We start from the raw sequence: 25572 nt of genomic DNA, 5'->3' as shown, positions 1-25572 counted from the left end.
GGTTCCAGCCTTGGCAGGACCAAAGGCTTCTCCTCCTTCTGGTGCCCAACATAGCCATCCTCTGCTATATATGCAGCTGGAGCCATGGGTCTGTCCAGGTGTACTCTTTGAATGCTGGTTTATTCCCTGGGAGCTCTGGTTGATTGGTATTGTTCTTATGGGGTTGCAAACTCCTTCAGCTCCTTCAATCCTTTCTCTAACTCTTGCAATGGGGACCCCATTCTCAGGTCAATGGTTGGCTGCTAACATTCGCCTCTATTTATCATGCTCTGGCAGACCCTCTCAGGAGATAGCTATATCAGGCTCCTGACAGTATGCCCTTAATGGCATCAGCACTATTGTCTGGGTTTGGTGATTCTATATATATGGGCTGAATCCCCAGGTGGGGCAGCTGCTAGATGGCTATTCTCTCAGTCTCTGCTCCAAACTTTGTCTCCACATTTCCTCCTATGAATATTTTTGTTCCCCCTTCTATGAATGATTGAAGCATTCGCACTTGAGTCATCCTTCTTCTTAAGCTTCATGTGGTTTGTGGATTGTATCTTGGGTAATCCAAGTTTTTGGGCTAGTATCCACTTATCAGTTAATGCATACTATGTGTGTTTTGTGATTGGGTTACCTCACTCAGGATAATTTCTTGTTCCATCTATTTGCCAATGAATTTCATGAAGTCATTGTTTTTGATAGCTGAGTAGTACTCCATTGTGTAGATGTACCACATGTTCTGTATCCATTCCTCTATTGAAGGACACCTGGATTCTTTCCAGCTTCTGGCTATTATAAATAAGGCTGCGATGAACATGGTGGAGCATGTGTCCTTGTTATATGTTAAAGCATCTTTTGGTTATATGTCCAGGAGTAGTGTTATAGCAGGATTTTCAGGTAGTACTATGTCCAATTTTCTGTGAAACTTCCAGACTGATTTCCAGAGTGGTTGTACCAGCTTGCAATCCCAGCAACAGTGGAGGAATTTTCTTCTTTCTCCACATCCTCGCCAGCATCTGTTGTCTCCTGAGCTTTTGATCTTAGCTATTCTGACTGGTATGAGGTGGAATCTCAGACTTGTTTTGATTTTCATCTCTCTGATGACTGAGGATGTTGAACATTTCTTTAGGTGCTTCTCAGCCATTCAATATTCCTCAGCTGAGAATTTTTTTGTTTAACTCTGTACCCCATTTTTAATAGGGTTATTTGATTTTCTGGAGTCTAACTTCTTGAGTTCTTTGTATGTTTTGGATATTAGCCCTCTATCAGTTGTAGGATTGGTAAAGATCTTTTCCCAGTCTGTTGTTGCCATTTTGTCCTATTGACAGTGTGGTCTTACAAAAGCTTTGAAGTTTTATGAGGTCCCATTTGTTGATTCTTGATTTTAGAGCATAAGCCATTGGTGTTCTGTTCAGGAAGTTTTTCCCAGTGCCCATGTGTTTGAGGCTCTTCCCTACTTTTTCTTCTATTACTATATCTGGTTTTATATGGAGGTCCTTGGTCCTTGATCCATGTGGACTTAAGCTTTGTACAGGGCAATAAAATTGGATTGATTTTCATTCTTCCACATGCTGATATCTAGTTATACCAGCGACGTTTGTTGAAAATGCTTTTGCTCCCCCCCCCACTGGATGGTTTTAGCTCCTTATTTAGCATTAGTAGTAACCAATGAATTGTTACTACTTTGATAAATTTATGACTTTCTTCTTTTTCAAGTATATGACACTTCCCCTGAACTGGAGAAAGTGGGAGCCACTTTTTCTCTGCGATCTTATCCAAAATTAACCTTTCATAATTATTTGAAAAATACTTTTTAAAAGATCATTTGACAGTTTACACACACTGTGTAGCAAATTGGAAAAGTTCTCTAGGTAATTCAACCTGAAAGTGAATGTTTTGCATAATTCTTCACATGAAATTTTATCATTTTGTGTTCAACCTCCATTTTATTTAAAAGTGTTTTTTAATAGTAATATATAATTTCATCACCATCATCTTTTTCTCATCCTGATCTCTTTAAAATTCACAGCCTCTTTTATTATGTATGTATGTTCCATATGTATGGATTTATACATAGATATTCCTATGTATAACTGCTCAGTTTTTATAGTGTTATTTATATGCATATGTTTCCATAGTTGACCACTTGCTATTAGGTTACCAATTTGTGAGTATGGTCTTGCCTGTACCAGACTATCACTCCCAGTCTCAGAATTACTCAGTTGCCTGTAGTTCTTTATGTAGGGTTAAGGCCTCATTACCATGAGAGGTAATGTCCTTCCCACCCCTGATCCCATTTTAGGGCATGCCTATTATCCTTATTCAGTTCACGTTTAATAAATCATGTTAGTGGAACCTTATAGATATAGCTTTTGGCAATATTAGGAGACACAGTCTCACAGCAGACTCTCTGGACCTCTGCCTTTTACTATTCTTCTATCCCATCTTCTGCAGGGTTCCCTGAGCCTTATGTGTTAGAAGTGTTTTATAGATGTATCCTTTGAGACTGAACTTCACATTTCCGGATTTTATTTGTTTTTCTCTTGGTCTTTGTCTATTACAAAGAGTTTTCTTGATGAGTTGTGAGGACTACATTTATGTGTGGGTATAAAGAAAAAATATTTAGAATGTAGTTGGCATTTTGCTGGCTTGTGAAAGTGTTGGTTTTTAGGTTCTGGCCTGGGCTTCATGACTATTGGCCCTGGCTAGTTGGCTAGGTTTCTAGTAGGAGGCATGATTGTCATTCCTTTGAGTCGGACTTAAGTCCAGTCATAGAGTTGTTGGTTATTGTTAAGTTATGAGTGCCACTACTCTACCCTTAATATTACTGTTGGTCATGTTGGCCATTGGTATGGTTCATAGGCATCATAGCTGGTTCAGACTGTTACTTGCATCTTTCCTCTAGAAGCTTACATGGCACTTTCTAGCACTGTGAAAAGTATTCTTCAGGCTAGGTCCAGCCCAGATGCCTCTGGGCCCCATGTCTGAAGTGCATAGTGTCTTCAGCAATAAAGATTGACCTTTCACTTCTGAAGAGCAACCAAGAGCAATAACAATAGCCTATAATGTTTGGAAATGTCTTGTACAACCCTGACCTACAGATCAAAAGAGGGCTTCTGATGCCTGATGTTGGGTTTTTTGTTAAGTGGTCTTTGACTCTTTGAGCTGTGTTGTCAGCTAATAGTTTTGATTATTTCAGGTTTTGGTTTTTTTTTTTTTTTTTTTTGGTATGAGAGTTACTCATCTCTGATCAAATGTGTGTATTAAGTAAATTCATGGAGGATTAAATGCATTTCATTAATAAGCCTATGTATTAGAGTATTGCCATAGATTACTAAATGCTGTGGAACTCAGAATTTAAAAATCTCAGGATCTTTTTTCCCATTTTTATTAAATTGGGCATGTCTTATTTACATTTCAAATGTTATTCCTTTTCTGGTTCCTGTCCATCAGCCCCCTAACCCCTCCAACCTCCCCTTCTATATGGGTGTTCTCCTCCCCATCCACTCCCTATTACTCCCCCCAATAATCTCCTACACTGGGGGTCCAACCATGGCAGGACCAAGGGCTTCCCCTTCCACTGGTGCCCCAACAAGGCTATTCACTGCTACCTATGCAGTTGGAGCCCAGGGTCAGTCCATGTATAGTCTTTTAGTAATGGTTTAGTCCCTGGAACCTCTGGTTGATTGGCATTGTTGTTCATATGGGGTTGCAAGCCCCCTCAGCTCTTTCATGCCTTTCTCTAATTCCTCCAATAGGGGTCCCATTCTCAGTTCAGTGGTTCACTGCTAGCATTCACCTCTCTATTTGACATGTTCTGGCTGTGTCTCCCAGGAAAGATCTATCTCCGGTTCCTGTCAGCGTGTACTTCTCAGCTTCATCCATCTTATCTAGTTATGGTGGCTGTATATTTATGGGCCACATGTGGGGCAGGCTCTGAAAGGCTGTTCCTTCAGTATCTGCTCTAAACTTTGCCTCCATAGCATCTTCTATGGATATTTTTGTCCCCATTTTAAAGAGTGAAGCATCTGCATTTTGGTCATCGTTCTTCTTGAGCTTCCTGTGGTCTGTGGATTGCATCTTGGGTAATTTGAGCCTTTGGGCTAATATCCACTTTTTGAGTACATACCAAGTGTGTTTTTCTGTGATTTAGTTACCTCACTCACGATGATATTTTGTAGTTCATTACATTTGCCTATGAGTTTCATGAAGTCATTGTTTTTGATAGCTGGGTAGTACCCCATTATGTAAATTACCACATTTTTTGAAGCCATTCCTCTGTTGAATGGCATCTGTTGAAGCCAGCTTCTGGCTATTATATATAAGGTTTCTATGAACATAGTGGAGCATGTGTCTTTGTTATATGTTGGGGCATCTTTTGGGTATATGCCCAAGAGAGGTGTAGCTGGGTCCTCAGGTAGTTCAATGTTCAATTTTTTGAGGAACCTCCAGACTGATTTCCAGAATGGTTGTACCAGTCTGCAATCCCACCAACAATGGAGGAGTGTTCCTCTTTCTCCACATCCTCACCAGCATCTGCTGTCACCTGAGTTTTTCATCTTAGCTATTCTGATTAGTGTGAGGTGGAATCTCAGGGTTGTTTTGATTTGTATTTTCCTGATGACTAAAGATGTTGAACATTTCTTTAGGGTGCTTTTGGCCATTCGCATTCCTTGCTGTGAATTCTTTGTTTAGCTCTGAACCCCATTTTTAATAGGGTTATTTGTCTCCTGCTGTCTCAACTTTGAGTTCTTTGTATATTTTGGATATAAGGCCTCTATCTGTTGTAGGATTGGTAAAGATCTTTTCCCAATCTGTTGGTTTGCGTTTTTTGTCCTGACCACAGTGTCCTTTGCCTTACAGAAGCTTTGTAGTTTATGAGATCCCATTTTGTGATTCTTGATCTTAGAGCATAAGCCATTGGTGTTTTTGTTCAGAAATTTTTCCAGTGCCCATGTGTTCCAGATGCTTCCTAGTTTTTCTTCTATTAGTTTGAGTGTGTCTGGTTTGATGTGGAGGTCCTTGATCCACTTGGACTTAAGCTTTGTACAGGGGTGATAAGCAGGATCGATCTGCATTCTTCTACATGTTGACCTCCAGTTGAACCAGCACCATTTGCTGAAAATGCTATCTTTTTTCCATTGGATGGTTTTTGGCTCCTTTGTCAAAAAATCAAGTGCCCATAGGTGTGTGGGTTCATTTCTGGGTCTTCAATTCTGTTCCATTGGTCTATCTGTCTGTCTCTGTACCAATACCATGCAGTTTTTAATCATTATTGCTCTGTAATACTGCTTGAGTTCAGGGATAGTGATTCCCCCTGAAGTCCTTTTATTGTTGAGGATAGTTTTAGCTATCCTGGGTTTTTTGTTATTCCAGATGAATTTGCAAATTGTTCTGTCTAACTCTATGAAGAATTGGGTTGGAATTTTGATGGGGATTGTATTGAATCTGTAGATCGCTTTTGGTAAAATGGCCATTTTTACTATATTAATCCTGCCAATCCATGAGCAAGGGAGATCTTTCCATCTTCTGAGGTCTTCTTCAGTTTCTTTCTTCAGAGACTTGAAGTAGTTATCATACAGGTCTTTCACTTGCTTAGTTAAAGTCACAGCGAGGTATTTTAAATTAATTTGGACTATTGTGAAGTATTGGACTATTGCTCCTGTTGGTAAGCAAACCACATGAAGATCAAGCCTCACATTTGAGATATATATATATCTTGGTCTCTAGGTCTTCTTGTGTTGTTCTTGACTCCTCCAGCTTCCTCATCCTGTCCCCAACTATTTCACGAGATACTGTCCGCTCCAGCTAATGTTTGGCTGTGGCTCTCTGCATTGGTTTCCATCAGCTGCTGGATGAAGCCTCTCAGATGACAGTTATTCTAGGCTCTTTTCTGCAACCATTGCAGTTACCAGTATTGTCAGGAGTTGGCTTTTTCCAATGGGTTAGTTCTCAGGTTGGGCCATTGGTTAACCATTCCCTCAATCTCTGCTTCTTAAAAGATCTCAGATTAAAAAGTAAAAGTAAGTTTAATAGACAGTCTATAGTATTGATATATCAAAAATAAAAATTCTGAAAGAGCGAATTAAGTGATAAATATTTAGAGATGTTGAATTTTAAGTTACATTTAAAAGTACAAAATCAACACATAAAGTAAATATTGTAAAAATGATTTAATATATTTCAAATCAGACTTTGGGAATAGTACTTATGCTTTTTTTTTAATTTTATTTTATTAAAAATAACTTGATCTACAGAGTAAAATAAGTTTTTTCCCCTAGAATCTACCAATCTTTTCTAGAGTTTTCTCCAGATGGTATATTCAGCACACTGTGTCATTAAATAAAATGAAAAGGTATGGTAAAGGAGTAAAGGAATGAATGTCCTTAAAAGACTTTTTAGTATATGTCATCTTAAAAGAAAGCCATCACTTCCAAAGTAAAGCTCTCTTCTCAGACAATGATCTATGACTTATGTTGGCTCACAACAGCATTGTTACGTGTTTTTCTGCAATATGTGTATACAATGAATTGTTTTTTTGTAATATAGTCATGGTAGTCATTCTTGCAGGAGTAAAAGTGTGTTTCTGTTTGTCAATACCGCACTACCTGTGTATATTTTAGTGTATGTATTTCTGTATGAATATTTTTATGTTTATTAGAGTCATACTTAAAATTAGAAGATAAGAGATCTATAATCTTAATTTTTCATAAAAATGTGTTTAGGCAGTGCTCAGAGTGTGACCAGGCAGGGAGCAGTGACATGGAGGCCGAGATGGCCATGGAGACCTTGCCAGATGGAACCAAACGGTCAAGGAGACAGATTAAGGAGCCAGTGAAGTTTGTTCCACAGGATGTACCACCAGAACCCAAGAAGATTCCAATAAGAAACACGGTATTTATTCTTTATTTATTGATATCAGTGATGTTGCAGTGCAAAAACTTTAAGCAGATAAAGGACTTATAGCATAAACATACACTTGGAAGTCATTCAAGTGTCGATGTTGCTCTTGGATATTTCTGTGAATTCAGTTCTATGGGTTTAGAATTGTCCGTGTTGTATTTAGCCGATAATCTAGTGTGTAGGTTCAGGTAAAAGCTTAATAGTGATCACCAGGCTAACCAACGCTCCAATAAAGCATGTGACTGAAGCTGTCTACTCCTGTGCCGCCCTCAGCAAGCTTACCTGTAGAGATTACCTTTCATCTTGATTTTATGTATTTCAGTCGCTAATCTTTCTCCTTGTATTTCAAGCCTGCGTATTCATGAACAGTATTCAGTTTGTCAACTTTGGGATTTTGTGTGAATAGAGAAGCCAAACCTTTTTCTTCTGTGACCTGATGTTTTAACAAAACCCTTACTAATTTGATTAATGTATAGAGACCCTTACAGCTATAATTTATTTAATTTGACTGATAATTTCTTGTGGGAAGAATAGGTCATACTCTAGTTTTTTTTTTTTTCTCTTAGTCATTCTTTGGTTTTCTAGTAATGTCTTTGTTTTAGCTAATTCTGTAAATACCCCCTGTAGTATGTTAAGGCGCGTTTAGAGAATATGGTATAGATTTGCTGAGTTGCAGATGATTTGTACGTTACCAGATTTCATCCCTGGTACTAAGAAGACGGAAAGAAAAGAAAGGACTGGATTGCCCAGCATGGATTGTCCTCTGACCTCTATGCGTGGGCCTTGGCACATTTATGTTCAAAGGCATTAAGTGCACTCAATGCTATATTGTTTTGAAATGAAAGATTGATGCTTAGGGCATGTTATGACTATTCTGTATACATCATGAATATACATTTTCCTTAAAAGTTTAAGAAAATATTATGACCAATGTGAAAAAAGTTTTTCACACTTTCATCAACAGTGGCAGGAAAATTAAAAATTGATAGAAATACAACTACTACATTAAAAGATGGAAAAATGTCAGGGTTCACTGAAACCCAGTATAAAATCCAGCCAGGTATTACGGTGCATATTTGCATTCCCGTGGGAGTGGGAGGCTGAGGCAGGGAGAATAAAGTGTGTGGGCAGCCCGTGTTATATAGAAAAATTTTACGGTGTGTGGGGCTGGTGTGCGTCTTAACTAGTAAGATTCAAATACAACTGTTTGATTTTCCTAAGAAAACAACTCACAGATATGCCTCATCAATTACATTAACATTTAAAATACAAGTGAATGAAATATTCTAAGTGACTTTTTTCAGACTTTTCAAGTAATAGTCAGACATAGTGGTTCAAAGTCTTTATGCCCAGCATTTGGGAAGCAGAGGGAGGAGGATCTCTCAGTTACATATCTATCATAAAAGGGTCTACCTTTAAAAAACTTTTGTCTCAAAAACCGTATCATGGTGGGACACATTTTTTGGGAGAGGAAAAGGCAGGCAGAGACAGGCAGATAGCGGAGTTTGAGGCCAGCATGCATAGTCTACAAGTGAGTTCAGAACAGCCAGAGGGCTACACAGAGAAACCCTGTCTTGAAACAAAAAAAAAAAAAAAAAAAAAAAAAAAAAGGCAATTTTCAGACAACTGTAATTTTAAAATAGAAAAAAAAAAGCCTCTTAAAATGAAATATAGTAATGGAACAAATGACATCACTAAGACAAAATATCTATCTCCCTCAAGGATAAAGTTTTTTTATTTTTTATTAAAAAATGTGTCTTGCCAAGCCCAGCGCTGATCATCTGCAATGGACCACCCCGGGGCAAGAGTGGTGCTCCTAAAACATATAGAGCACTAATTATCTGCAATGGACCACAAAAAGAAAAAAAAAAAAAAAAAAAATGTGTCTTGGCACAAAGGGAAAAAAAGTAAAAGGTTAGCTTTCCTAAAAAATGCGTAACTATAGGTCAGCCTTTATGGGTTTGTAGGAAATGTAAGATGTTGATGTAAATAGAACATGCACCTAGTAATAACAAACCAGAAATGCTTTCTGAAAGAAAGAAATTATATTTTGTCCTCAGTAAACTAGAAAATTGGCAAATTTTTACGTACTCATTTCTTTGTAAAACAAATTCGATAGACTAAAACCTTATAAACAGATGCCCAAAATTATTAGCATTGAGGGAAACTCAAATTCATTCACATTTTTTCATGCACGTAATTGGAAAGCATTAAAACATGAACAAGAGGGCTGGAGAGATGGCTCAGCGGTTAAGAGCACCCGACTGCTCTTCCAGAGGTCATGAGTTCAATTCCCAGCAACCACATGGTGGCTCACAACCATCTGTAAAGAGATCTGGTGCCCTCTTCTGGTGTATCTGAAGACAGCTACAGTGTACTTATATATAATAAATGAATAAATCTTTAAAAAAAAAAAAACAAACATGAACAAGAGGTATGTGAAGCATGTGGACACCGCTGTCTGTTCTGGCACAAATAGAAACACGTGTGAAACTCATGAGAGAAACAAGTCTGCACAGTCGGAATTATTTCTCAATTTCTCATGTCCTCTTTTGAGGTCTGTGTAAACATTCACTTGAAATACAAATGGAATTTTTCTTAAACATTTGGTCATTGTGTGACAGATTTAGTAAGTGAGCCTTTTTGTTGTTTCATTTTTATTTGTTTTTGAGACAGGGTCATTCTGTGTAGCTTTGGACTTAATATCATAGACTAGGCTGGCCTAAAACCCACCTATTTTTCCCAAGTGCTTGGATTACAGGTGTATGCCAGCACCATACCTGGACCGAGATCTTTCTCCTTTGATGCTATACTCTGATATCAAGAGATTATTTTCCCCAGTGCCCTCTGAATACTATTGAAATCCAGGTATATATCTGCTTTAATTGCTCGCGTTTTAATTCATTAAACATCAGTAATGTTTCAATGGCAGTAGCCCCATGGGCTCATTTATTTAAATGTTTGGTCCCCAGTTGATTACAACTGTATGGGAAAAAAATTAAGGTATGAGGTCTTGTTGAGGGAGTGTGTGTGTCATTGATGGGAAGGGCAGGTTTGAATTTCAAAATACTTGGGCTTTTTTTTTTTTTTTTAATACCTTGGCTTTTATGTTCTTTTTTATTTTTTCCAAACTATACATGTTCTATTTCTTGTTGTTCTCATTTGCTGTTTTTTATTGTAGACCTGCATAAGAGTGATTATTGATAACCGTGTGACACATCAATACAAGTCTATCCTGTAGTCTATTCAAATCCAAAGAAATTAGTTTAGCCAGGTGATTTCTAAGGACAAGGACAAAAGTCACTCTCAGTGGTCCTTTCTCCCCACTGCTTTGCTGTTTTGAGAAGTGACGTCTCAGCTATTAGACATGCTAAAATCAGAGCTAACAGCCATGGAGAGCTGCACACAGGAAATAGGACCAGCCCAAGAGAAAGCTGTGTCTTGCAGTCAGCCAGCCTACATGAGAACCATCTGATCCTTCTGATGTTGGACAAAGGAACTGCACTCTTTGCAGTTTGCTCTTCTGGGATCCAGTCTTTGGGCCAGTCCTTCCTCACTGTGCCTTTGTAACTCGCTTTTGGAATGGCAGAGCACATTCTGTACCATTAGATGTTGGAAATTTATAATTTGTATTTTGATTTTTATAGGGAGTTCCAGGTAAGAGAATGCCTTGAGCTTTAAGAGGGACTTTGGACTTTGGGCTTTTAAACAGTTCTGAGGCTAAGGAAGTGTTGAAAGCTATTTTCTGTTTCTCTGAAGCAGAGGAAAGAAAAGGGAGAGAAAGTCTGCCTGCCAGGCAGAGTCAAGGCAGGACAGGGCCTGTTGGCAGATTTCCCGGCCTGCTGAGGCATGGAGCCATAAGAGGAGCTGCACCTGAGGCTCAAGGTGAAGGGCTAATGATTCTGTTGACCTGGGTGGAAGGAACAGAGAGGTTTCTGGGGTGGAAACAAATGTCTTGTGTACCAAAATTGTTTCTGTTAGCTTATGGCTTTGCTTCCCATGGTTCTGTAGTAGAATATAAGCTGTCCCATATCTGTCTCTTGCATCTTCTTTTTGTCTTCCCTATAATCATCTTCCCTACCTACTCACAGGACTGTTTTGACTTCTCTGCCAGCCAGACCAATACACGGAAGACTACGGAGACTTTCAAAGTTGGACTGAATGCATTTTGTTTTATAATACAGCCATGAGACTATGTGGGTCCAGGAATGGAATGTAGTGGTTATGAGTAAGATGTCCCCATAAGTCTTCGGTGTTTAGTGCTCCGTTTCTAGTCGGTGGATGTTTGAGAAGGCTTAGGAGGGGCAGCCATGGTAGATGAGGTATGTCACTTTGGCAGGCGAGAGGTTCCTGTTATCCACAGTGAAATAGTTTCAAAGTTAAGAGACTGTTAGATTGTTAACCTTGAAAAAGCTTATATTATGAAAAGAAAAGGGAACTGGAGAGTTGGCTAAGTGGTCAGGAATGCTAACTGCTCATGCAGAGGACCTTGGTTTAGTTCCCACTATCTTTATAGTTGCTCCAAACTCAACCCCATAGCTCTTCAGCCTGTTCTTTTATTCTATTATGCTGGCTTTCCAAGCAGAAGTACTGGTAATGATTCTAGATACTTCTTCCTGCTTATACTATATATGCTTGTAGTAGCTAATCACTACCACATATGGCCAGTTCAGGAATGGGTCATTCTATGGCACATGAGGAGTAACTAAGTATGTGGATATTAAGAATGTTGTCTTTTTTTTTTGTTTGTTTTTTATTGAAAGGAGCTTTGTTGAATATTACAGAAATTGTCAGTTAATATCTTACCATGAAATACCAAGCCAATGCCTGTTGTGTTATAGAACTTGATTGTGGATATCTCAGCCTGAAAAGGACTAGTGAGTGGATAAAGTATAGGGATGAAAACAAGTCTGGAAATACTTCCAGGAAGTAAGTGCTTGCTTAGCACAGAAGTGGTGCCCTGTAAAGTGACTTCCAGATTCCCTTACCTTTCTTTCTGAGGATGATGATATTCTTATCCATATTGCCAAGCTGTGCTTATTGTGTAAAACATTAGGTGATTAAGTAAATTGATGGTGGTTCTATATACATACATATACATACATACACACAGTGGCTTGAAGGTTTACTATGTGCCTAGAAGACATCTTTATTGTACATTAAAGTAGTAAACCTCAGAGGGTTATTGAGCTCCTTTTGCCTTTCTGGAGATCCAGATGGATCTTTCTCACCCTTTCCATGTAGTAATTAGTGAAGTTTCTCAGTCCTCATTTCTTTAAAATAATTAACTGAAAGGACAAATGAATAAAAAAACGTAATGACTATGATATTTTGTCATGGATAATATATTTATTTTAGGCCTGTGCTGCTCTCTTCTCTTTAGTTATAGAAGCAACACAAAGGGATTTCCTCATTAGACACTTTTGTAAGGAAAGCCTGATTTATTTCAGTAACTTTTCACCACAAAACTGAGAGACACTTGGTGGGAATGAAAATTAGTTAGTTCAACTACTGTGAAAACCAGTAGCCGCTGAAAAAGCTAAACCATCATGCAATCAGCTCTCCTGCCCTCAATACCTTTTGCTGTTGTTCTGAGATTGGCTGGGTATGTGCTAATGGAAGGATATTGAAGGCCACAATACAGCAAATAACTCATCCAGATGACTTTTAAAATTCTTAACTTGAGGGAACAGATTTTCAAGGTTGTTTGTACCTGAGTTTGTCTAGATTGTAATCCTAGTAAGCTTTAAATGAGCATTTGAGAAGAAGTCTTTCTAATTTAGAATTTTGTTACTAAATTTATATCCAAAGTCAGCATCATTATGTCAGCTATAAAGACTCTTACCTATATACATTTTATTGGCTGTTATATTTTAACAATCTTGTCCATTTAAGACATACTATTTTAAAATATAAATAATATTTTTATTAACAGATACTCACTGTTAAATGTTTTTAATATTTTGTGACAGAGTTTCCCATAGGCCAGCCTAGGTTCAAACATAGCATGTAGGCAAGGAATTGAACTTTGTGAGTATCCTGCTTAACTCTCAAGTGCTGGGATTACAGATGTGTACCACTGCTTACTGCTCTAAAGGTAGTGGAAATTGGGGAATGAAGCCTAGAAAAGAGATGGGTTATAAAGTTTCATGTAGTAGTCAACTTTGTTTATATTTATTCAGAGCATCAGACAATATGTACTCCTATCCCTCAGAATCCCATGTTTTAGCCCTGTCTTCCTTTTTTCCCCTCTTGGGATCTCCCATACTGTTACAACTCTTGGTGTGATATCTTCTTCAGTTTCGTCTTCAAAGACTCCTAAGTTTTTATCAGAAGTCTTTTACTTGCTTGTTTAGAGTTACTCTAAGATATTTTATACTGTTTGAGTTCATTGTGAAGGTGTTTATTTCCTTATATATAGGGCTACTGATTTTTTTTTGAGTTAATTTGTTATCAGCTACTTTGTTGTAAAGTTTTATCAGCTTTAGGAGTACCCAGCTGCAATTTGTACAGTCACCTATGTATATTATCATATCACCTGTAAATAATGATACTTTGACTTCTTTCTTTCCAGTTTGTATCTCCTTGATCTCTTTTAGTTGTCTTACTGCTCTAGCTCACTCTTCAAGTACTCTTCTGAATAGATACGGAGAGAGTGGACAAAGCTTATTTTGTTCCAGATTATAGTGGAATTGCTTTGAGTTTTTCTCCATTAAATTTGATGTTGGCTTTAGGCTTGTTAAAAATTACCTTTATTATGTTGAGGTATGTTCCTTGTACCCCTAATCTTTCCAGGACTTTATAATGAAGGAGTATTGGATTTGCTCAAAGGCCTTTCCTGCATCTACTGAGATGCCCATGTGGTTTTACTCATACACAAATGTATACTACCCCTACCACCACTATCACCAACAAAATAACAGGAATCAACAGTCTTTTGTCATTGATATCTCTCAATATCAGTAGTCTCCATTCACCAATAAAATAAAACAGGATCCATCTTTCTGGTGTATCCAAAAACACACTTCAACATTAAGATAAGGCTCTACGTCGGGGTAAAATGTTGAACAAGATATACCAAGATATAACAAGATACATGTGAATAGAAATCTGGCATATCCAATTTAATATCTAACCAAATAGACTTCAAGTCAAAACTAATCAAAAGATATGGGGAAGAACACTTCAAACTCATTAAAGAAAAAAAATCTATGAAGATGACATTTCAGTAACATCTTTGCCCCAAACACAAGGGTATCCAAGTTTGTAAAATAAGCATTACTACAGCTTAAATTACATATTGACCGTTAACATCCTGATAGTAGGATTCTTCAGTACCCCATGCTTACCAATGGACAGATCATCCAACAAACACTTGACAAAGAAGGTAAGAGATGTTATAAACCAGTTGAACCTCACGCTAGTTACAGAATATTTCACTGAAACTTAAAAGAATATACCTTCTGCTCTATTTATATTCTTAAGCTGATAACTTGCAATATGTAATTGTAAATTATCAGTGAAACATTATTTGCCAGTATTCTCTATTTTCTTGTGAGTTAATAGAGTCAGATTTAATACAGTATTACAAAGATCCGAAAATGACTGAATAATGAAGTTCTAGGAAGGACACTGTCCGGGATAACAAAATATCATTCTCATAGAACTCTTTCTGTCCTTATTACCATTACAATTGTTTTTAAATACTTACAAATTGTCTTCCTTTATATTCATATGCTTAAATGACTTCTGTTAATGGATAGTAGGGTCATCTGGATTTTTTAATGTTCAGATAATAAAGCCAATAGCAATAATTGGAATTTCTTATAAAAGAACATGCTACCTTTTCCTTGGTGCTACTGATGCTCTGCAAAATGGTCACCAGCGTTGCTTGAAGAATTTTGTGCACAGGAGAGAGAGCAATAAAATGAGTTGATAAGGGCTGGGAATATAGTTTATTGGTTAAGCTCTTGCCTAGCATGTTCAAGGCCCCAGATTAAGTCCAAGCACCCTAAAAATAATTACAAATAGTATGTAAATAATTAACAGTCTGATGTTTTCTATGGAATAAGCACAATTAAATCTAAATTCAATTGACTTCAGAATGTTCCTGCCCATTTTGTCTGCATTTCTGAGACAGTTTACATCTTTTTTCTCTCAACTTTTCTTCGTTAGGTTTTTTATTGCTCTGATAAGACACTGTGACCAAAACCAGGTTAGGAAGGAAAGGGTTCATCTCACCTTACAGTTCCACATCACAGTCATATCACTGAGGGAAGTTAAGACAGCAACTTGGAGTCAGGCAGTAATGCAGAGAGGAAATGTTGCTTCCTAGCTTGCTCCTATGGTTTCATTACCTGGTGTTGTGGAGCAGGCTGACCACCTGTTAAGGGTTGGCACTTCCTTCAATTAGCTGGACCCCCATCTCAATCATCAATAAAGACAATGCACTACGGTCTTGTCCATATATGGTAGGGTCACTGTTTTCTATTTTAAGTTCTCCCCAAATGCCTTGTCTTATGTTCAGTCAATATAAAAGTAGTAGCACGTAATTACTCAGCCTAATTAAGTCACTCAACTAAGTATTCTGATAACACTTAATGTAGCTATGTTCACATCCTGTCTTTATATTCCTTCCTTATCAGTGTTGAATTTGAGGGTTTCATACTGAATGGTACAAAAGCTATTTGTTTTCAAAAGTGAACAGTTTTGTTATATCAATTTTTAAATGGATGCATAGTTTTTATCATATGAGAGATATTAAAATATGACTTAGATTTAGTCACAATCTTGGTGGTTAAAATTTTACGCAACTTTAAAAGAACTGTATAGGGGTTGGGGGATTTAGCTCAGTGGTAGAGCGCTTTGCCTCGAAGCGCAAGGCCCTGGTTCGGTCCCAGCCTCAAAAAAAGAACCAAAAAAAAAAAAAAAAAAAAAAGATTTAAAAAAAAAAAAAAAAAAGAACTGTATAACATGAGTGTTTATTTTCATATTTCACCCTAATTATTCTCAGAAGCAATTTTGTTGTAGTTTCTAGTTTGATAGACTCAAATGATGAAACTTGGTTTTAGACTCTTGTTCCTGCTTATATTTTATGGTTGCATCTACTGTGTAGACCTGTGTAGACCTGTAGACCTGTGTAGAACTCCTGTGAAGACAGCCTGGCCTTGCTTCCGGCTGAGAGCCATATAATATTCACATTTTCTCTGCATTGTTTTTGTGTGGAGAGGATCATCTTTTTAGGCAAAGAAATTACTTTTGACGGAAATAAATGAGAGTGTTCATGTCTCTTTTGAAGTTACTTTAAAAATGATATTTACTTTTGGGTATATTTTCTAATAACTTTAATGTAGCTTGAAAGCTTTCCAATTTTGTTTTTCATTTCTTTATACTGTATGTGTCTGGTGACTTTTCATCTTTTATAAGAGAGCTGTCTGAGACCTGGCCTTTCCTAGTCTTGCATCAGCTTTGCTTTCTTTGAAGTCCTGGAATTTTTATTTCCCATGACTCATAAATATTGGGATTTTCTAAGATGTATTTGTTACCACAGTAAATACAAGTTTCAGTACATTTTCACAGTCTTTACTGAGTCCTGCTGTCTTGTTGAGAACACTGCTTCTTTTAGGTTATTATTTTGGAGAAGGAATTAACAAATTTAATGTGTTTCCTTCTCTTCATACATACGAATATATGATTAAGGGGTTAGCTATAGTTTTCATTTGTTTTATTAATATTTAAAGGTTTATTAAAGCCAGTATTCAAATTAATGGATCTTATCACTCCATTTTATATTTGTGGCATTGTTACAATTGCTACCACTCCAGTGTTAGTCTTTAATTGAGAGGTAATGACATTCCCTACCTAGTATACACATGTACAAGTTAGTCACAGTGATGTTAAGATTGCAGTGTTGAAAATCTGAAAAATGCTTATTGATGAATATATTTGAATGTAAGCTTAGGAAAATAGCCAATCAAAATGATTATAATAAAAATTAAATTCATAATATCGAGGACCATTCAAATTTTTCTGATGTGTGGCTTATCACATTTTTTCAGGTGATACTGAAAAAATTTTTTCATACTGTGGACAGACAGAGGCAAGTAAGCCAAGTGGCTGAGGAAGTTTTTCATAACTAGATAAATTATCATTAACTGCCTAGCCCCTCCCCCACTGTAAGGGTTGTAAGAGTCTCTGAGCATTTTGTGCAAATGATGGTGGAACTTTAATGGGTAGTTTGAATATTTTTTTCTTTAATATTCTCTACCATTCTGAAACCTTACTGAAATGGCCTATATATGAAAGTTATGGTATATGAGTACCAAGAAAGTAAAAACTAGTTTAAACTTTTTGACAGATCTTATGTGTTTGTATTATATAGTAAAGTGCAATTGTGTATTAGTTGTAAATAAACTATTCATAGTTTATTTTATCAAAAAAAGATGGAAACTTTGGATGGACTAAACACTGTGTCATCATGACTTCTTCTCCCCATCTGCGGACCACTGCTGTGGAGACTGAATGGAACAGATGAGATTTAAAGAACATTTATTTCAGAATTAGATAGGTTCCAAATAATTGACAACTGAACTTTGTGATAGTTGTTTTATTGGTTATTTTATTTTTTTACATTTCAAATGTTATCCCCCTTCTCTATTTTTCCTCCATAATCCCCTTATCCCATTCCTCCCCCCACCTCCCTGCTTCTATGAGGGAGCTCACCCACTCACCCACTCCCTCACTGCCCCTACCATTCCCCTATACTGGAGCATCAAGTCTCCAGAGGACCAAGAGCTTCCAATCCCATTGATGCAGCCAGATAAGGCCATCCTCTGACACATATGTGGCTGGAGCCATGGATCCCTCCACGTGTATTCTTTCATTGGTTTAGTCCCTGGGAGCACTGGGGAGGGAGGGGTTCTGGTTGGTTGATATTGTTGTTCTTCCTATGGGGTTGCAAATCCCTCCAGTTTCTTCAGTCCTTCCCCTAAATCCTCCATTTCAGTCAGAATATGTTTTAATAAAAATGCATTAATGTTGTCAGAAATCCTAAGTTTCCTTGTCTTGAATGACTGATTTTGTTAGTGGTAGGAAATCACGGAGTATGACATTTGTGCATTTTTGGTACTAATTAGCAAGGGACTAGATAATCCGAAGAACTGATGACTACAACAACATTGATGCATCTATTTTAGAAAATAGTTCTGTTGAGGATTATTTGGTACCTCTCTAGTTTTGAAATAAATTTTTTTTAATCTCAGCTAATAGAATAAAATATAAGTGATACCTTGTGTCTCATCTAGTCTCTAGGGCAGTGGTCTGCAAATGGGGGTTTAAGTCTTCAGAGGCTGAGCCCTGTAGGATAGAGAGTTTAACCATGGTGGCTGTAAATACCAATATTGTATTTCCTTTAAACATGTGGATGCCTTCTTTCAAATGAAGTCCAAATACATGTAGGATAAAAGCTCTTTTACTACATCATTTTAGCTAGTCTTCATAATTTGGAAATTTTGGTCTTTACTTTCTGCCTTTTTTTGTGGCTACATGGGGATATATATATATATATATATTTTTTTTTGTATTGCACAAGCCTATGCATAGGTACATGTGTGGGAAAAAAATAGATATGATTCCGGTTTCAGTGTTTTAGCTGTAGCAGTGGTTTATGTTAAGACCTGAAAAATTACTTTGAGTAAATCATTTCATGTAAGTATAAAATATGGAAGAAAGTTTTGAAGTATTAGTTCTTTCCTACCAAATATGTGTATATTTATTTAAAAGGGTAGTATGTTAAGTGACATAATTTTAACAATATGCAATTGAGTAATGCAACATTAATTAGAAACACCAATTTTCCAACATAATACTTAACAAAGAAAATTTATATTTATCATAATAAACCTTAAGAAATTTTATGGGTTTTCTTTCCAGAGAACCAGAGGACGAAAGAGAAGCTTTGTTCCTGAGGAAGAAAAACATGAGGTTTGACTAAGTTAAATTCTTTTTTACATAGTCTGAACTTAGGGAAACGTTCTTGCTTTGAGTAATTTCCACTTCATTCTTCCTATTCAGATCTGTTTTGTTTCCTTCCTTTTTGTATGGCAGGAAAGAGTTCCTAGGGAAAGAAGGCAGAGGCAGTCTGTGCTGCAGAAGAAGCCCAAGGCTGAAGACTTAAGAACTGAATGTTCAACTTGCAAAGGAACTGGAGAGAATGAGAATCTCGTCAGGTAAATTGAATGCAGAGACGTTGCTCCTAGGGGGTCAAAGCCAGATGCCCATTTTTATTTTTTTAATAACAGATACAGTAAAAACTACAGAAGAAATTCTTTATAAAATTCTATTTAATGAGAATTCTCCTTCAGAAATAAATTTTCTCCACTTATTAATGTGCTAGACATGCTTATACTGTAGATTGAGATAAAAATAACAGTGAGTATGGATCTTGAGCAAGAGAGTTCATTTCTCTTGAGAGTAAATTGGTAATGTTTTATGTGAAGAACCTGAAGATATATTTGTTCTGAGTACCTTGTACTAAGATTATTATGTTTTATCTCATTAGACCGCAGTTTCTAAAGACTTCACATATCATAAAAGTTGAAGTTTATTCACATTGGGTGATTATAGAGTATGATTGGCAACAACTATCTTAGTAGTTCCTCATTCCTTTCCAAAATGAATGTGTTAAATGCTTCTCTGTTATGAAATAAAGAAAGGTGAAAAGATGGCCTAGATAGACTTTATTTTTTGTTTGGTTTCCTTCTTTGTTTTTTTTTTTTGTACTTTAAAAATTTTTTAAGTCAAACATGATACCTTCCAGGAACTTCAGCTGATGCTGCTCTGTGTCTACTCCTCAAGCTTCAAAGACTTCTCGTTTTAGCCATTTGTATCTGTGGCTAAAAGAAGAAACTACTCATTAAAGTGCTGGGGGCGGGGGGCGTGGATGGAAAGCAAGAGATGCTCATTCAAAAGAGTTTCTAGTCTTTCAGAGGCCAGTGACACAAAGTTCGCACAGTGTGGAAGGGAGCATTTTCTGAGTTCTTACAGAAATGATATTGAATAAATCTATAGTCAATTAACTGGGAACAAAGAAAGTAAACATTTCAAAAGGAATAAAAAATGATAAAACCCCTCTTTGTATTGTATGATTTAAAACATTTACTATTAAAATGGTGTCATGTGTTTCAGTCATTAAGAATATAACTTCTCTTTGTATTACTTCATAAAAGGCATTGAGTTATAAAGTTATTAGGTTTTTTTATTTGAAAAGATTAGAAGGAAGTAAAAATTCCAGTGCAAAAGTGAAAGGATAGGAACTGCTCTATAGATTTAAGTTTTTTCACATAAATGATCGTTTTTCCATTATGACTTTTTGAAGACTAGACAATAGTGAGATCATAAGCATAAGTATGACATAGTTGTATACACAAAACTATGAACATTGTTTTAATGTTAGCCTCATATAATTAACAAAACTCAACCAAAGGAAATCCCATTGGGCCTGGAGTTAAGGTTGAGGAGCTTGATGAATTTGAGATTATCCAAGATTCAATGCTGATGACTCTCCTTTAACTGTTTGAATCTGTGTAGAGTATATCTTTTTAGAGAAAGTACATTGATTCTCGATCATTTACTATAGATCTATAGATTTTTACTGGGTTGTATTTTTTGGATATATATGACATTAGAAGTGAATACAGTTTTTATTTCAAGATCTGTTTTTTTCACTAGGGCATTTCTAAACCATCATATTTTAGTTGCCTTTCAAAAATAGGTTTCATCTTTCTTCTAGACTGAATAAGATTTTTTAAAAGTATTACCTTTCTTATCTATTTGATGGCTTTCTATTAAAAATTTATTCCTACTCACATTATTTCAATAAGCAGTATCAGGAATTTTGTCAGTTTTAGGAAGGTAACTATTTGTAACTCCACAGTTGATATATAAAGCTAGTTACTTTGTTTGGTTTGCCTTATAGGAGTGTAAACCATCTGTAAAACTTTTAAAGGAATTGATACAGACACAATTGAATGTTTTCACTAATATATTTGAGGTTAAGGTGGATAGAAAGTAAGCTTACAAATGTTTTTAGTTGTAATGTTACCGTTCTTTTAAAAAATTAGACACCACTGTTCTTGGATTTAAAATTTTTATGTAGAATTTTGTTTTCTTAGTAAAACTAATTTTATACTTAATATTTGTTAATTTGTTCGACATATCATTTATTTTTTAATTGGCACCATTATTATTTGAAAATTCCTTTCTCCAAAGTCATATTTTTATCGTATTGTACCTTTATCATATATATATATTATTTCATCTCTGCTTTTAATATACTTAATTTATTATTCACACAGATATTCACTTAATTAATTAATTTGTAATCTTAGGGACCCATGATTTCATGATGATCTCTTAAGTATGACTTTTTTTTCTTGTATAGATATATATTAAGGGCAGGAAGATAGCTAAGTCAGCAGGGGCCCTGCCATACTAACATGAACTAAGTTACATTCCCCGCACTCACAAAGAAGCTGGCTGTGTAAGATTTTGAGTACAGTCCTTTAGCTTTTGGAGGCAGAGACAAGAAGATCTTGAGGCTCACTTAACTGCTGCTATGGCTTTATCAGCGAACCTCTGATCTCAGGGAGAAACATTGCCTCAAGTAAATGCCATTATGTATTTTCTGAAATGATTAAATTATTTTTACCAAATGAGAATGATAGGATTATCAAGGTCATAAAAGTACTTAACATACCTTTAATGTTATCTTTAGGGATTTGAAAAACAGTACTTCCTTTTCCCGTCTTCCTTTTACACTTAAACATTACCTAATAAATCGCCCATTAAAGTCATACTCCTTTATGTCTTAAAAATACACAGTTAAAAAGCTAAAGGACGACTTGAGGCTTGTTAAATTATGGTATCTCTCTGAATGTATTTGCTTTGATAATGATGTTCTATATTTACATTGCCCACTTCCTGATGCCCAATTTATTTTATGCTCAGAAATGCTAGATAAATGAATCACAGACACTTAATAAACTCCATATAAGCATTGGCTCTTTTTGTTTAATAAAAATATTATGATTAAATTTAATCTAAGAGCAAATCGGGTCACTAAATATAAGAACATGTATCTAATAGGTCTGTGTTAAAGGCTTAAAATTGAGAATTGCTTTTATGTGCAATTAGAATGCATACTTGTATATGTATATGTGTATTAGGTAAGGAAGGAAACCTGATACACTTATACAAGAGTAGACATGGAGGAATTTTTCTCTTTCAAACTATTTGATTCTTTAAAAGTTGAATCTTGTAGATAAGCAGTCCTTTCATCCCCAAGAGCTTTTTACTCTGCTATTAAATTGAGAGCAAGACTGAACTGTAATCCTCATAGTTTCTATTAACCAGGTAAACACAATGTGACACCCTTTCCTACTGTGAGAGAGACATACCAGGAAAGATGCTAGAAAATTTTTATCTGTGCATTTTTCTAAGCTAATAACTTTTATTTTATTTTGTATACAGCTGTTAGAAGCATGTTGATAGGAAATAATCTGTGAAGCTATCTCAGTTTTATAGCTAATTCTACACTATTAGCTGCATGCTGGAGTCTCCTCTAACTATATGGTGAGTTATGTAGACACTGAACAGTGTTGGTTATAAGGTTAGGATGTTAGCTCCATGCCTAAGGAATGCTATCAGCACTTTGATTTTTTTTATTTTTTTTTTTTTTAATATTTTAGATGTCTTACTTCAGGATGCTTTTTCCTAAACTAAATTTGATTGCATCGTAAACTATTAGGGACACCAGCAAGAATTCATGTATAATAGATTTTATTTCAAGTATTAGTCTCTAATGAGTCTGAGTATATAGATTTTTAATTAACTTTTTTCTAGCCAGTGTGTATGGTTGTAAATTTCCTGGATCATAATTGAGTTTTTCTCTCTGAGATTTGATTGGACTGATAGTGATCCTAATTTGGCTGTCATTTTGTTAACTATTTTCAAAGATAATTTTTCCCTGTTCTACTCCTGTACATGGTAGGTAAGTGCCCTACCTCCTTGAGCTATAACCTAGGCCCTATAACATGGTAATTATTTGTATGTCACTGAATGTCACTAAAAATAGATTACTCATATGTTACTTTAAAAAATACAATACGCTTTTGTTTCCTTTAAGGAAAGAATTCTATCACTGTTTTTACAATTTCTTCATTATTGACTTTTTATAAACTTCTAATATAGAAATTACTATTTTTAATGTGTGACTGTTACATGTGTTGTACTAGTGACTGAGCAAGGTCTTGCTCTGTCATTGAACTGTAGACCTAGACTCCTCCCACCTTTTTTTTTTTGTTGTTGCTGTTTACAGTCTCAATAAATTGCCTTCTTATGTGTTTTAACAAATGATGTTAATATTTTGACAACATATTTAGTCTTTCTAATTCTCATGGTATATTGAATATAAAAGGGAAAGCACAGGTACCATAGCTGATGTATTTATTTCCTAAAAATTAATATCCTGAAACTATCTTTTGTTTAATTTTAACAGGGTTCATATCAAAGCAGAAGAAAAAGCCAATATTCTAAATCTAGACTGAATCATAAGGGATTGCTTTTATTTAAATGAAGTTATGGCCTCATAGTAACTTTATTTTCTGAAGTTTTAACATTTGACTTCAGGTGATGTGGTGGAGACGAGTTTCAGACAGGGTTGCCTAGGCTGGCCTGGAAGTGGAGACCAGACAGACCTTAAGTGCACAGTGATTCTTTTGCCTCTAGTTCCTTTGTGGTGAATTTGACACTTGCGCTTTATTTTTGAAACAATTTTAAAACACAGTTTTAATAGTCTTCCTTTCATGTTGCTTTATAATTGATTAAGCCTCAGAATGGAAGCCAGTTTTCTAGCTCCTCTGTCTCTCATTATTCTAGGACAATAAAAACAATAAATATCAGCTAGTTCCTTTGATGAGTAGCAGATATCCTATTTAAACACCTCTGTTTGGGTGTAATTTTTCCTCCCTTAAGTTTTCACTCCCTTCAATTTGTTATTTATTTTTATTTTTGAAACAATATCTTTTACTCTTTAGCTGTACCTGGCTTTTAGTAAAAAGACAGGATTTTTCTGTATTTTAGGAGGCAGCATGGTGTAATACACTATTTATAATCACTGTTGGCTTGAACCCTATGTTTGCAACTTGCGACCTTCGCCTTCCACCTCCTCTTGGTTTCATTTTACTGTTAAAACTCACAGACAATAATGCCTCTAGGTTATCTGGAATGACGTACCGTAGGTTAGGTAATGGTAAACATTCCACATGTACTAATAAGAAAACATGCAATTTTTCATCTCATTCTGTATATTCATCTTATTTTACTACTTAGCAAAGCAGGCAGTGTTATTGCTACTGAGTTGGTTTTGGTGAGAAAACTAAGGCACAGAGTCACTTCCCAAAAGTATAACTGAAAAACAATGAATTCAAGATTACACCATCACACTCCAGATTCCACAGTGTTGGGAATTTTATGTTTTAGTTCCCTGCTGCTTAAAACTTGTGTGTGAGTTCCAAGCATGTGGCAGAAGCCATTAATGCTAGTATTTGTGGTCAGAGGCAAGGTGACAATTGTTGGAGACCAGTCTGAGTTACATAGTCACATAGTAAAACTCTTTCTCTAAAAAAACAAAAAAAGCCTTGTGTACAGGCAGGTTGGTGGGACTCATTCAATCCTTTTTGGTTTTTTGTTTTTTGTTTTTTTTTTGTTTTTTTTTTAACACTTTGGACTATCTTCATTTTTTTCAGTTAAGTGAGTGCTACAACCTTATTCTTTTAAGCAAGCTGTTTTTTAAAAATTAACATTTATTAAAGCATTCTATTTATCCTTTTGAACTTTCTAAGTCACTGTGTTATTATTTGGTTTTACTTTCTACTGAATAAGAATCATAGCACTAATAATGGGATAGGGATCTTTGTCCAGGCTTTTCTGGAATATGTGATGTTTAAGAAGGTGATTTTACATAACTTTAAGGTACATCAACATTTCCATAGTCAGTGAATATAATTACATTGTACTTATAGTGTGTGTGTGTATTTAAATGCTACATGCATACATACTTAGCTGACATATATAAAACATAAATTTAATGGCGTGCAATTTATTAAAGTTGCCATTTAGCTAAAACTGTGATGCTATGCATACCTTTACTCTTTTAGTCATTAGTAATATTAATTTTCTTCATCTTTTAAAACTATATTCTGTGGTACTTCTGCCTTAGGAACAGTGCATCACTGCTCCAGGTTAAAGAAACCTAAATGCCACACTTTTCTTTAGAGAGGCAAATAATTAATCACTCCTTCGTGTAAAAAAGCTATTCAAGCATCACGACTTCCATTTTGTGAAGAACTTTGTAGGTCAGATGTAGCTCACAGAAGTTGTTCTCTTGATTATCTGTGATCTGGAGGATTATTATTTTAGTAGAAGTGGGTCATTTAAGCATACCAGTGCAAAGTAATGAATTTCAGTCTGTTGAAATTCAGTAAGCTTAGTAAATGAGATTATTTTGTACTAATGTTTATAAAATGCCAGTTTGTCCTTGCCCGAGAAGTCTGATGCTGTTAACCCATTCTTCTTTCTGGCTTGTGTAAGTAAACTTCCTGTGTCAGAAGTCATAGCGATAGAGTC

General features: G+C 35.8%; 1 protein-coding gene across 1 annotated transcript in view; it reads left to right on the top strand.

Annotated features, from left to right (window-relative positions):
• Positions 1-25572, top strand: part of Phf14 (PHD finger protein 14) — a 150635-nt gene that overhangs the window by 53097 nt on the left and 71966 nt on the right. Inside the window, exons 14-16 of the mRNA XM_032906939.1 lie at positions 6711-6879; positions 18820-18870; positions 18994-19115. Coding sequence (XP_032762830.1) covers positions 6711-6879; positions 18820-18870; positions 18994-19115 — 342 coding nt within the window. The remainder of the gene's footprint in view (positions 1-6710; positions 6880-18819; positions 18871-18993; positions 19116-25572) is intronic.

Source organism: Rattus rattus, chromosome 6, assembly GCF_011064425.1.
Source record: "Rattus rattus isolate New Zealand chromosome 6, Rrattus_CSIRO_v1, whole genome shotgun sequence".
Taxonomy (NCBI): domain Eukaryota; kingdom Metazoa; phylum Chordata; class Mammalia; order Rodentia; family Muridae; genus Rattus; species Rattus rattus.
This window is presented reverse-complemented; position numbering and strand designations above follow the sequence as displayed.